The 15,092-nt window shown below is 34.4% G+C and overlaps 1 protein-coding gene across 1 annotated transcript in view; it reads right to left on the reverse strand.

Annotated features, from left to right (window-relative positions):
* LRBA (LPS responsive beige-like anchor protein) overlaps positions 1-15,092 on the reverse strand; it is a 727,560-nt gene that overhangs the window by 538,735 nt on the left and 173,733 nt on the right. Inside the window, exon 31 of the mRNA XM_037740751.1 lies at positions 3,677-3,810. Within this exon, the coding sequence (XP_037596679.1) occupies positions 3,677-3,810 (134 nt within the window). The remainder of the gene's footprint in view (positions 1-3,676; positions 3,811-15,092) is intronic.

Below are 15,092 nucleotides of genomic sequence, written 5' to 3' on the forward strand. Positions count from 1 at the left end.
GGAGAAGGTTGCGGTGAGCCGAGATCGCACCATTGCACTCCAGCCTGGGTAACAAGAGTGAAAACTCCGTCTCAAAAAAAAAAAAGATAGGGTAGACTAAGTTATGCTGTTTGGTAGGTTAGGTGCATTAAGTGCATTTTCAATTTTCAATATTTTCAACATACAATGGTTTATCATGATGTAACCCCATCATAAGTCAAGCACTATATTCTCAGTAAAAAATGCATTTTATACAAAGCCTATTTTATAATAAGGTATTGAATATATCATGTAATTTACTGAATATTGTATTGAAAGTGAAAATCAGAATGGTCATACGGATACTTGAGGTATAGTTTTTACTAAATGTGTATGCTTTCACACCATCATAAAGCCAAAAAAATTGTTAAGTTGAAACTATCTGTATATTTATCTATTTCATTTACTGGCAAACAAATCAAGAGACCCACCAAAAAGAAAACAAAAGTCTATCAGTAAAAAAAAATATTGACAAAGGAGACAGAACTATGGCAGGGGGTGGGGATGGGATGGATTCCATGTGAAAAAGAGTACTTAAGAAGTACAAGGGCAAGTATGGTAGGCAAAGCATGTAAAGTGGGGCTGTAGAAGAGTAAGAAGCAGGACAACTGAAAACACTAGATTAGGTTAGATTTTTCTTATCAAGGCAGTAATGTTCATGGTATCAATTAACAAATGGAATAGAAGTAATAAATTGAAATGGAGAACCCGTATGACAGTGACAGGAGTACAGTGAAAGAGGAAGAAGAGGAGCAAGATGTGGAAACCAAAATAAATGGTAAAAAGAAAAACCATCATCACAAAGACGACTGGAAATAACTGAAAAATGAATGAACTACTTTAAAAAGAATGGGGGAGACGGCGTTGAGGGGAAAAAAGTGTTTAAAATTCTAGCTGTAGATGGAAAAACAATTGGGAACTATTTGAGAAACACCATTACAAATTATACAATGGGCTGGGCGCAGTGGTTCACACCTGTAGTCCCAGCACTTTGAGAGGGTGAAGTAGGCAGATCACCTGAGGTTGGGAGTTCAAGACCAGCCTGACCAACATGGAGAAATCCCGTCCATACTAAAAATACAAAATTAGCTGGTCTGGTGGTACAGGCATGTAATCCCAGCTACATGGGAGGCTGAGGCAGGAGAATCGCTTGAACCCAGATGGTAGAGGTTGCAGTGAGCTGAGATCACACCACTGCACTCCCGCCTGGGCAACAAGAGCAAAACTCCGCCTCAATAAAAGAAAAGAAAAATAAGATACGTTATGAGCTGGATCAATGGTACAGGGTTTTGTAGACTTTGCCAATAAATACAACAGTCTTCAAGATAGCAAATTATTTTGTAATTCTGTATACAGTTTTACAAAGTGAATATTGTAAATTACAATGAATTTACTGGAAAAAAAAATACAATGGCTTCAGAGAGAAACGTATAATACTGTTATATGTGAGATATTACCCAAATGTCTCAGCTTTCCATTTCTTATCTCTTCTGAAAACTCCATGACTTAAATTTTAGCAAACAGACTTAAAAGCGATCAAAGGGCCCTATTTACTCTGTTCCCTAAACTGAAACTAGAGGGCAGAATAAGAAAATATTTTACTCAGTGTACTTTGAATTTCTGAAATTACCACATTTGTTCTGGAATGTTACTGAAAATTCACTATAACTGAATTTAAAAGATGGCATGTAAATCATTTCATAGATATTAATGACTATTGCATTTTTCAAAAAAGGGACTACTCTAGAAAAACCACAGTTGAATCTTTTTTTTTCCCAAGGGCTTTGGATGGGGCTGGAGAAGCAGAAATGTGCATACCAAGCCCCAAATGAATTACCAAATTATTTCTTCTTCAAAGGGAAAAAAAAAAAAAAACAGACATCAGAGTATAATGGAACAATAAAGATTAAAAATTTGTTACAGTTTCATGCCTGGTTGCCTCTGTAATTCTCACTAGACCAGGGGAAACTAGCAAGGAAGAGAATGAGTGGGTACTTAAGAATTCTCTGTACTTTTAACTCAATTTTCCTGTAAACCTAAAACTGATCTAAAAAATAAAGTCTATTAATGTTTTTAAAAAACTATGAAATAAAAAGCAAGGCAGACAAAACTCTGCTGCCATTGCTGCTTTTGGTTTCAAAGTAGAAAAAAAAAGTCTAATCACTATTTTTCCTAAGAATAAAAATAATACAAGACTATTAATGAAATTTTAGAAATACCACCTAAAGTAAATTTCGAAAATCAAAACTGCCAGTAGCTCAACTTCATGGAGACCCACATAACTTCACAAAATACTTTCTTGCTTTTACCATGTAAATAAGGTGTATAAGTCACTTGGTTGTAATTATATGATACGTAAAGAATTACATATAACTTTCTTTTACTTAACCTACTGTGAACATTTTCTGTTATCACTAAACACTATAAAATTTGTAAAAAAAAAAAAAAATAATAATAATAATAAACACATTTAAAACTTCAGAAAAATATATTTTTGTTAACACAAATACATATTTTAAAAAGAGAAGACAAAAGAAATAAATGTAGTCTTTGTTTCTATGATACATGGTTACATAGTACACAGCAAGGAAAAAAGATCGCAGCTACTGGCCAGGAGAAATATCAAGCTTGGAACAAAACTCTAAAGGTGGAACAGCAGAACAGAAGGCAAACCCTTGCCTGAGATATCCCTAATTTGCCAAATAAAGGTGAAACAGCAGAATAAAAGGCAAACCCTTGCCTAAGATATCCCAAATAAATAACATTATTTCTGATCTCAATATAATCCACCAGGCCATTCCTTCAAAATTCCTTTATTTTTCACCAATCTCAATCTAGAATCATAAGATAAGTGTTTTTGGGGGGTACAATATCTTGTTATTAACTTTATGAAACAGCACAACATCCAGAAGAAAACCACTGATACAGTAACGTCCCCTTTGTTATACCTGGTCATTTTAATACTACACATTCTTCAAGTTTACCCATATCACCACTAAGGTTCCCATCAACGTATAAGATCTTGCATCCACATGATTTTATACACAGAAAATTTCTTTTATCCATATATATGCTTTTATACATGGAAAGAATATGGAAGGAGAGATGGATAAAAATAAAATTGCCATAGGAGGAACTGAACCAGTATGACCACTGTTAGAATGATGCTACATTTCAGAGCAGCACTACTTTCCAAGTCTCTAATTCAAAAAAATAAGCAAAAAAAAAAAAAAAAAAAAAAAAAAAAAAAAAAAGAAACCAAAGTAATGGATTCTATATAAATATCTGACAACCAGTAACCATATTAAAAGATTACGTGTCAACAAAACTTTCTATTTTAAGCCATTATCTATATATATCTTCTTAAGTACAGGGAAAAAAGTATTTTCATAAATCTATCATTCGTGCATGCACTCATCACCCAACCAGCAGCATCTAATCTACCACACACTACTAGGTTTGAATGGAGAAAATACTGAAACCCTTGACTTAATTTCTTTTAATTTTACTCAAATTTATTCAGAAAAGTAATAAACAACAATATAAAAGCACAATGGTTTCTAATGTGCCTCTAAAATTTAAGTTAATCAAAAATCCTAAGCTTTGCTAAAATAAGATCTAAACACATTTTTGTTGAAATCACTGATAACTAACTCACCTGGTGATTCTCCTCCCACATCTGAGGCTTGAGCTGAATCTACTGAGGAAACCACACTGACAGCATTGGTAGATATGCTTGTAGTAAGTGTGCAAGGTGAGACTGCTGACTTTTTTGTTGCAACAATAACACTCCTGTAATAAAAAAAAGTAAACAGATTGAAAGATACAAACTGATCTCTTCAATTAATTACATGAATTTCAAAACAGAAACTAGGTAGCTAACTTATTTTTCTTAATTTTCTTTCTTGCTTCTATTTGTTGTATAATTTAGACTTTTCACCCAACATGAAATCTCTTCAACACTATCCTTATTTATCTGCATTTCACATTTTTTTTTAGAACCAAGAAAAGGTTCTATGGAAATATAACAATCCATTTTAACATTTAAACTTATATTTACCACAAAGTATTTTTAAAGTTTACGGTCATCTTTAATTATCTAACAAATTAAATATAGCCAAAAGTATTAAAGCAGAAAATTCAGTGTTTCCACTAGAAATGTAAAACACTGCTAATCTGAAATAATAAAACCTTAGAAATCTTGTAAGACTTAAAAAAGCAGATATAAACAATTTGCTAACATGTATACAACTCAGTTTTTCATTTTTAAACCCCAAAGACTATATATTTTGATAATAGTATGTAAAAAAGTAATGCATAAGAATAAAAACCAGATGCAAAAATATCAAATAATCAAAATTCTTTATCTTGTATATTATTCAAACACAGGTATTTATGATACACCAATTTCAATTAAAGTATAATACTTTACACCAAATAGCAACTAAAAGACCTTGTTAGGCATAACTTAAAAGGCATTTTTAATTGAAGTTGGCTCCATAAACATGCAAAAAACCAGTTAATGAGGTAAAGAGGACAGCTGATATATAACGCACTCCCACAGCAGTGCTTACTTTTAATTACCTGGTGTTAACCATAAGCCTAAAGTCTTCAACATTCAATTTATTTAATCACATCTTTTGTTGACAGTACTATAACTACAAGCTGCAAGTATTCCCTTAATAGCTTTAAAGTATTCAGTTTCTAAACAAAGTTATTTAGGTACTTGATCCCAATATTCGGAAGTGAAAATTATGTAATTCCAATATCTTAATAATGCATTTTTGTAGTTATTTTTAAAAACACACACACAAAGCAAAATAGGTTTCGTTTTACTTCAGTGCCTATCATGTAAGGGCAAACACTGTTGCCAATTAAATCAAGTTCTCCTGTGCTAGGCAAGGCTTATTCAATGTACTTGGGGGTAGCTGGTGTCACATCATTATAAGGGTGACTGCCAATGTTAACTATACACTAAAAAATAGAAGCAACAGCCACCTGAGCCCCCAATCCAAAATGGTGTGCTTAAATCATGGCAGCTTATATCAGATGAAGATTATTGACTTAATGGGGAGTAGATATGACCTCTGTATGTGTGTTTGTGTGTGTGTTCACGCAAACGTGTGTGTATACATGTGTATTAGCGGTACCTTCAAAAACAACACAAAAGGTAATTTGTGTATTTCCTGCTGGAGGGAGAAATTTAAAACCCATTGCTTAAGAAAATCACTGTCTTCTAGCAACGATTTTGCAGGGGAGAGAGAAGTATGAAGAATTTACTTTCATATTTTTTCACAAAAGAAAGAACCAAAAAGATCCAGTTTACTCATAAAGTAAGGACTGAATGGAGCAATAGAAAAGAATACTTTAAAAAGTGAAATTGCTTTATCTATAATCAAAATGTAAGACATATAACTATCTATGCTAGAACTCAACAATTCTACTTCTAGGCATTTCCTCAAGAAATCTTATGTACACAAAATATGAATACAATAATGTTCATACAGGCTTTATTTATAATAGGCAAACACTGGAAGTAACCCAAATGTCCTTTATGAAGATACAGAAAATTTTTTAATGGGGCTATGCTTGTAGAATGGAATATTATTCAGCAATAAAAGGTAACAAACTACTGACAAAAAACATGGATGAATCTCAAAAGCATTATGTCAAATGAAGCCTTATACTTTGTGAGTTTTTGTTTGTTTGTTTGGTTGGTTGGTTTTGTTTTGTTTTTTTAACCTGAATGTCTAGAACAGGCAAAACTCATTTATGGTAGAGAAGAATCAGAATAATTGCCTTTGGGGGATAGGAAGAGGGATTGGCTGGGAAAGAGAACTTTCAAAGCCAATGATATTATGATGGGAACTTGGGATTAAGCAAGTGTATAAATTTGTCAAAACTCATCAAATGGTACACTTAAGACTATGTCTTTCATTGTATGTAAAGTTTAGCTCAAAAAAAAAAAAAACTGTATTAATCTCCAATTAGAGAGCTGCATGCTGGCTGAAATATTTAAGAGTGAAGTGAACTGATGTCTACAACTTTGAAGTACATTACAAAAATAAGATTGATGGATACATGGTGAAGCAAACGGAGCTAATAGCTTATTGTTGAATCTCAGTGATGGGTCTATAGGTGTTCACAGTACAATTCTTTCAACTTCTCTGTATGTCTGAACATTTTCATAATAAAACACTAGAAAACTGGTAACAGGAACAGAATTTACTACAGCTGTTCCAAATATGCACAATCTCTATTTACTCAAGATTGCATGGCTAAACATAACAAAAGAACTCAACTTCATTTCTAATCCTTTAGCCTATTGCTGTTAATGTTTCAGTCACTAATAAGGTCTTATTCTTTTATTGAGTTCAGCAAATATTTATTGTCCAAGATGTTTCACCTATTGTCAGAAATGATAGAAGTATGGCTTTCTATATGAATTTACATTTTACATATTCCTCACACACTTCTTCAACATGCTCTGATGGTTGCTAAGCGTATTGTGTTATTTCACAACTCCAACGCTTTGTACATATGCCTCCTCTGCAAGATGTCTTGTTCTTAATCCTGCCTGCCTGCTAGGTAATATAAAATTATAAATTGTAATAGCAGGTAAGATAAATGAAGCATTGACAATATGCCAAGAATTATTATTCAATTCTCAAAGTAATCCTAAAGTACAAATTAATTCAATTTTTAGAAATTTTAAATATAAACCTCAGAAAGGTAAAGTAATAACCAAAGTAAACGGCAGAACTACCAAGCAAATCTAGATTTATCTAACACTAGATCCTCAAATTTGACGTTTCCTCATGTTGACCTTTCTTAAAAGTTTTGAGATATAATTTACATATCATACAATTCACTAAAAGTATACAATTAAGAGATTTTTAGTATGTTCACAAAGTTCTACAATTATCACCACAATCATATTAACATCTAAACATAATTTTAGAATCGTCTATAAGCTACAGTAATAAAGATCACTAACATACGAAATTATATATATATATATATATTACCATAAAATTACAAAAATATATCTGATCATAAATTTTTAAAAGCTGCATTCTTTCACATAGCTATATAATTAGTATGTAAGAGAAGTAAAATTAGTCAATTTCCAAATTCGCCTATTGATTCAAATCAATTCTAAGGAATTAACATAATACTGCTTCAGTTTAAGGCTACACAAAAACAAAGAAAAACCAAAGTTACAATGATCCAATTAAAAGGATATTAAGCAGTAGGCAGATTTTGAAATATTTTCATTGTCTTTACCAATCATTGTCATTATTATTATAAAGTTTCAGCATAAAAGACTAAAATCTTCAACAGAGGAGATCTTTAGCTTACCGGGTTTATCTTGTTAAACATAAATCTAAATTAACATGTTCTACAGTTTACAAAAATAATCTAGGACTTTAAAGAGCTTACATGGCAGGCAATGTGCTAGGGATATTTCTGCCAGCTTTCTCAGGCTACAGCTTAAGTTTCTTTTTAAGAAACAAATTAAAATCTTTTTTAATGTTTAAGAACAATTATTTGAATTTTTTGTATCTACATCAATTTTAGCAGAAAATGCTCAGACTTTTTAGCATAAGGAATTTGAATGACAGACAATTATGCAAGCTTGTTTCCCAGACTGTAAATTATAAACCCAAATATTAAAGAGATAAAAATTGTTATCATTTTTTTCTTTATGAACTCATTATGAATACTTAATATTTGTGGGGCACCATGCTTAAGATCATACACAAATCATCACATTTTTATTTATGACAATCCTTGAGGTTAGCAATACATATTATTATGCTAATTTTATGAATGAGAAAGTAGTAATTTTCCTAAACTCTCACACAGAACAAATGAAAATACTGTTGATCGGTTTTTTCGTGTTTTTTCCCCCTGAACAAGAAGTACTTGTTTCAAAGTTTCTTTTAATTTATTGACAATAGGCAAATAGCAACAATGCCTTCCAGATCAATAAAGTTGAGAAGTTCCATTTCCGTATTTATCAGTTTCAAATATCACAATCCCTCAAATAAATGCTATTTTATTTAACAAGCAAATAGTTCACTAAAGGAAAAAAGAGCCTTTCAGCCTACCACTTTAGTCCTTAAGGATTCAGTTGAAAAGCCAGACCAGTACTTGAACTTTATCGAGATAAATCCCTGGCATTCACTAATCATCAGAGAGGATCTTCAAATTAGATAACAGCAAGAATTTTGGCATGGGAATGAACACAAACACCTTTGCATTCACAAAGGCCCACAACCTGGCAGGCTTTCAGCAAGGTTTTATTCATGTAGCTGTTACTCTAAACTTTCCAGCTATTCCTTGGAAGCTGATAATTCTTAAGATATGAGGAGAGTTGTGATTTCTGACATAGCATTCCTGAGATAAATACATGATCAGAGGGATGCTTTGAAATTCCCAAAGATATTCCACTAGCCCATGGCAGCATGAAAGTTTTTCAAAAGGTGTCTCTAGCTAAGAAAAAAAACGGGGGGGGAGGGGGGAACGGTGTAAAAAACAGAGCAGTTTCCTTGCCATGAGAGACTGTTAAATGCATACCAGACATGTTAAATTCCACAGAACATCCTGGAAAATGCTACCATCAAAATTATCTGTTGCATTCTATTTCAATAAACCCCTTAAAATGTACTACCTAAGCATGATTTCCTAAATATGTTCATGATCTGTTCACTTGAAGACATCAGTAAGGCACAAATTTAATTTCTACACTATTTAAAAAAGAAATAAATGCTAAAATATATAAAATTTTTATCATTAGTAAACAATGCAACTATATTAATAACATATATTAAATTTAAAAGTTTAGCCTCACTTAAATATTTTTGAGTACTCAATCTAACACTAACGCATATAAATAAATTATAAAAATTGAGAATAGACAGGACACAGTGGCTCATGCCTGGAATCTCAACACTTTGGGAGTGCAATGCAGCAGGATCACTTGAGGCCAGAAGTTCAAGACCAGCCTGGGCAACACAGCAAGACCACATATATACAAAAAATTTTTTAAATAGCTGGACGTGGTGGTCCCAGCTACTCAGGAGTCTGAGGAAGGATAATCCCTTAATTCCAGGAGTTCCAGGCTGCCGTGAGCTATGATTGCCACTGCACTCCAGCCTGGGTGGCAGAACAAGACACTGTCTCAAAAATAAAATAAATAAAATAAAAATTGAGGCTGGGTGCAGTGGCTCACGCCTGTAATCCAACCACTTCGGATTACTTGGGGCCAGGAGTTTGAGGCCAATGTGGCCAACAGGGCGAAACCCCATTTCTACTAAAAATACAAAAACTAGCTGAGCATGGTGGCACACACCTATAATCCCAGCTACTCTGGAGGCTAAGGCACAAGAATCACTTAAACTTGGGAGGCAGAGGTTGCAATGAGCCAAGATCGCACCACTGCACTTCAGCCTGGGCAACAGCAATACTCTGCCTCAAAAAAAAAAAAAAAAAAAAAAAAAAAAAACCACAAAAAAAAAAAAAAAAAAAAAAAAAAGAGAGAGATAATCACATATTCCAAATTATACCAGACACTGCTTTTTCCATTTAAAAATATATATCTTCAATAACATTTTGTACAGTGTTCTTTTACTCTTTAAATGATTCCATAGTATTTACTATGTGTTTAAAAAATAATACATGTAACCAAGCATTTATAGATTGGAAGCTATAAAAGCCAACTTTCCACTTTTATAAAACAATTTATCTATGAAATGCAGCAAGGTAAATCATTCAAAAGAGACAGGTCTTTTAGTGCCACCATGTAACAGCAATAAGGCCATAAGTTATTACTTAACTTACCTATGTCTGAGTTTCTAAATTTTTAAAGTAGGAATAAAGATAGTTATCTATCTATTCTAAATGCATTTAGAATGGATATTCACAGAGTAAAAGGTCAATAGGTATTAAATTAATAAAATTCAACCCACAGAAAATATTTTATACTTGGTTATTACTTCTGTATGAACTTCCAGAGTGGAATTAAGTTTATATATTTTGATTTTTAATTAACATGCCAATTTACCTCCAATAAACTGTAGCAATATGCACTCTCAACAACAGCAAAAAACATGTTTCTTCATATCCTCATAAATACCAGCTGTGATTTTTTTTAAAATCTCTGCTCATTTAACTGAGGGAAATTATATCACTGTTATTTCTTTTTAATTTCATAGGCACATAGTATGTGTATATATTTATGGAGTATATTTAATATTTTGATACAGGCATGTAATTATAATCACATCGGAGTAAATAGGATATCTATCACCTCAAGCACTTATCATTTCTTTGTGCTACAAACATTCCAATTATACTCTTTTAGTTATTTCTTAAATGAACAATAAGTTATTGCTGACTGTAATCACCCTGTTGTGCTATAAAAAATACATATTCCACCAGGTGCGGTGGTTCATGCCTGTAATCCCAACACTTTGGGAGGCAGAGGCGGGCAGATCACAAGGTCAAGAGATCAAGATCATCTTGGCTAACATGGTGAAACCTCATCTCTACTAAAAATACAAAAAATTTGCTGGGCATGTTGGCATGCACCTGTAGTCACAGTTACTCGGGAGGCTGAGGGGGGAGAAGCGCTTGAACCCAGGAGGTGGAGGTTGCAGTGAGCTGAGATACAGCGCCATTGCACTCCAGACTGGGTAACACAAGCAAAACGATGCCCCGCCCCCCCCAAAAAAAGATATGGATTCTATCTAACTATATTTTTGCACCCATTAACCATGTCAACTTCCCTCCTACTCTACAGTTCCCTTTCTAGCCTTACAGTACCCATTCTACCCTCTATTTCCATTAGTTCAACTGTTGTCATTTTTAGCTCCCAAAAATGAATGAGAATATGTGAAGTTTGTCTTTCTGTGCCTGGCTTATTTCACTTAACGCAATGATGTTCTCTGGTTCCATTTATGTTGTTCCAAATGACAAGACCTCATTACTTTTTATGACTGAATAATATTCCAGTCTGTATATATTCTCCATTTTCTTTATCCATTCATCTCTTGGTAGACACACTGCTTCCAAATCGTGGCTATTTTGAAAGGCGCTGCAATAAAAACAGGAGTGCAGACATCTCTTCCATAAACGCATTTCCTTGCTTTGGAGTACACGCCTAGCAGTGGAATTGCTGAAACGGATACTAGTTCTATTTTTAGTTGTCTCAGGGACCTCCAAACTGTTCCCCTTAGTGGTTGTAGTAACCTACCTTCCAACAACAGTATATGAAGGTTCCATTATCTCCACATCCTTGCCAACATTTGTTACTGCTTATCTTTTGGATACAAGTGATTTTAACTGGAGTGAGATGATATCTCATTGTTTTGATTTGCATTTCTCTGATCAATGATGTTGAGCACCTTATCATATAATGGTCTGACATTTGTTCTTTAGCCAAACTAACTTTAATTTAAAATTTAAGTTAAATTTAAAATTTAGTAATGTTTTAAAATTATTATTACTACATTCCTTCCTATAGAGTTGGTTGAGTCCCTTACATAGTCTCGTTATTAAATCCTTTGTCAGTTGGATAGCTGACTGACAAGAGACTTAATAACCAGAATATATAAGGTCATCATATAACCCCCAGTCTGTGGGTTGTGTCTTCAATTTGTTGATTGTTTTCTCTGCTATGCAGAGGTTCTGTAGTTTGATATGATGTCATCTGTCCATGTTTGCTTTGGCTGCCTGTGCTTTTGGGGCATTAGTCAAGAAATCTGCCCAGATTAATGTCCTGGAGAGTTTCTCCAATGATTTCTTTCAGTAGTTTCATAGTTTCAGTACATAGATTTAAGTCTTTAATACATTTTGAATTGATTGTTGTATATAGCAAGAGATAAAGTGGTTCATTCTTCTGCATATGGATATATAATTTACTCAGTACCACCGAGAAGACTGTCCTTTCCCCATTGCATATTCTTGGCACCTTTGTCAAAAATGAGTTCACTTGTAGATGTGCGGATTTATTTCTGAGTTCTCTATTCTGTTCCATAGATCTATGTATCTGTTTTCATGACAGGATCATGCTGTTTTGGTTATTACAGCTTTATAGTATAATTTGAAGTTCTGCTCTCTTTGCTCAAGATGGCTTTGGATATTCTGGGTCTCTGTGGTTTCCATATAGTTTTTAGGAATATTTTTTCTATTTCTGTGAGGAATGTCATTGGTATTTTGATAGGGATTGCACTGAATCTGTATATTGCTTTGGGTAGTATCAACATTTTGACATTATTAATTCTTCCAATCCACAAATATGAAATAGCTTTCATTTTGGGAATCCTTTTTATTTTTTTGCATCAATGTTTTATAGTTGTTATTAAGAAATCGTTCACTTATTTGGTTGTTTATTCCTAGGAATTTTATTATACTTGTAGCAATTGTAAATTGGATTACTTTTTTTAATTTTTTTCAGATTGTTCACTGTTAGCATACCGAAATGATACTGATTTTGTATGCTAATTTTTTTAAATTTATTATTATTATTATTATTATTTTTTGTGGGGGGGACGGAGTTTCGCTCTTGTTACCCAGGCAGGAGTGCAATGGCGTGATCTCGGCTCACCGCAACCTCCGCCTCCTGGGTTCAGGCAATTCTCCTGCCTCAGCCTCCTGAGTAGCTGGGATTACAGGCACGCGTCACCATGCCCAGCTAATTTTTTGTATTTTTAGTAGAGACGGGGTTTCACCGTGTTGACCAAGATGGTCTCGATCTCTTGACCTCGTGATCCACCCTCCTCGGCCTCCCAAAGTGCTGGGATTACAGGCTTGAGCCACCGCGCCCGGCCTGTATGCTAATTTTTATCATGCGACTGTACTGACTTTACCATTTATAATAGTTTTCATGGACTCTTGAGGTTTTTCTAAACATAAGATCATATCATCTGCAAACAACTGAGTTCTTCCTTTCCAATTTAAATGCCACTCCTTTCTCTTACTGATTGCTTTACCTAGGACCTCCAGTACTATGTTGAATAAAAGTAATGAAAGTGGGCATCTTTATCTCATTCCAGATGTTAGAGAAAAGGCTTTCAGTTTTTCTCTGTTCCATGATACTCACTGTGGATCTGTTGTTTACAGCTTTTATTGTGTTGAGGTATGTTCCCTCTATGTGCAGTTTCTTGAGGGTTTTTATCATGAAGGAATAGTAAACTTTATCAAATGCTTTTCAACAGCAATTGAAATGATTATATGATTTCTGTCCTCCATTCTGTTGATATGTATCACATTGATCAATTTGCATATGTTCAGCCATTCTTGCATTCCCAGAATAAATCCCACTCATTATGCATCAATTTAAAAAAAAAATTTTTTTGAGACAGGGTCTCGCTCTATCCAGGCTGCAGTACAATGGTATGAAGACAGCTCACTGTAGTGTCAAACTCCTGCCTCAGCCTCCTGAGTGGCTGAGACTACAGGCACACACCACCATGCCCAACTAATTTTTTTATTTTAAAATCTCGACCAGGTAATGTGGCTCACGCCTATAATCCCAGCACTTTTGGAGGACGAGGTGGGTGGATCACAAGGTTAGGAGATCTAGACCAGCCTGGCCAACATGGTGAAACCCCATTTCTACTAAAAATACAAAAATTAGCCAGGCGTGGTGACATGCACCTGTAATCCCAGCTACTCAAGAGGCTGAGGCAGGAGAACTGTTTGAACTGAGGAGGCGGAAGTCGCACTGAGCTGAGATCACACCACTGCACTCCAGCCTGGGCAACAGAAAGAGACTCCATTTCAAAAAAAAAAAAAAAAAAAAAAAAATCTCACCATGTTGCCAAGGCTGGTCTCAAATTCCTGGGCTCAAGCAATCCTCCCACCTCAGCCCCACAAAATACTGGAATTACAGGTGGGAGCCACTGGCACCAAGACAAAACAAAATTTAATAAAATGAAAAATCTCAGAGGATACAAAAATAAGTTAAAATACTTTAAAATTTACACACACAATTATAATACATGGTACCATCTGCAGTTAAGAGAAATGTAAACTTCATTATTAAAACACAACTGTATTAAAAGTAACAATCCATACTGTAGTATTGTAAAAATGTCATAGCTACTTCCTGCCACAATTGCATTGAGCTCCAGTGTTGTGAGCATCACTTAAAAGACTGTGTGATGGTAATCGTCTCAGAGCGTGCAATCCATCTCTCTCTCCCTCTCTCTCTCTCTCTCTCTCTCTCTCTTTTGCAGGGGTAGAGTTCTGTTCTTGTTGCCCAGGCTGGAGTGCAATGGCGCAGTCTTAGCTCACTATAACTTCCACCTCCTAGGCTCAAGCGATTCTCCTGCCTCAGCCTCCCAGGTATCTGGGATAATAGGCACCTGCCACCACACACAAATAATTTTTTTTCTATTTTTAGTAGAGACAGGGTTTCACTATCATGGCCAGACTGGTCTCAAACACCTGACCTCAGATGATCCACCCTCCTTGGCATCCCAATGTGCTGGGAAGTTCATCTCCCTAGTAAACTGTGTATCACAGTAAAAGTGATCTCTCCCAGTTCTCACATATTTTTCATCATGTTTTGTGCATTAAACATTTAATAACATAATGGGTCCCACATAAAGTGCCACTAGCAATTCTGGACATGCTCCCAAGCAGCAGTGAAATGTCATGACATTATAAGAAAAAGTTGAATTGCTTGATATGTACTGTAGATTGAGGTCTGCAGCTATGGTTGCCTACCATTTCCAAAGAAATTAATTCAGCATAAGGACCACTGTAACAAAAGAAAAGGAAATGGGCAAAGTTGTCACTACAGTGACACCAAAAGGCAAAAAAAAAAAAAAAAACTTGCACTTTTTGTGAAATATCTTTATCTTGCACTGAAAATGCAGCTTTTATGTGGATGCAGGGTTGCTATAAGAAAGGCGTACTTATAGACTGACATGATTCGAGAAAAACTAAAGTCATTACGTCAACTTAAAGTAACGAAGGATCTAAAGCTAAATTTAATGCCAGCAAAGGATGATTTGATAATATGAGAAAGAGGTTTGGCTTTAAAAAAAAAAAAAAAATGT

The sequence above is a fragment of the Cebus imitator genome, unplaced genomic scaffold (genome assembly GCF_001604975.1).
Source record: "Cebus imitator isolate Cc_AM_T3 unplaced genomic scaffold, Cebus_imitator-1.0 Scaffold4, whole genome shotgun sequence".
NCBI classification, from domain to species: domain Eukaryota; kingdom Metazoa; phylum Chordata; class Mammalia; order Primates; family Cebidae; genus Cebus; species Cebus imitator.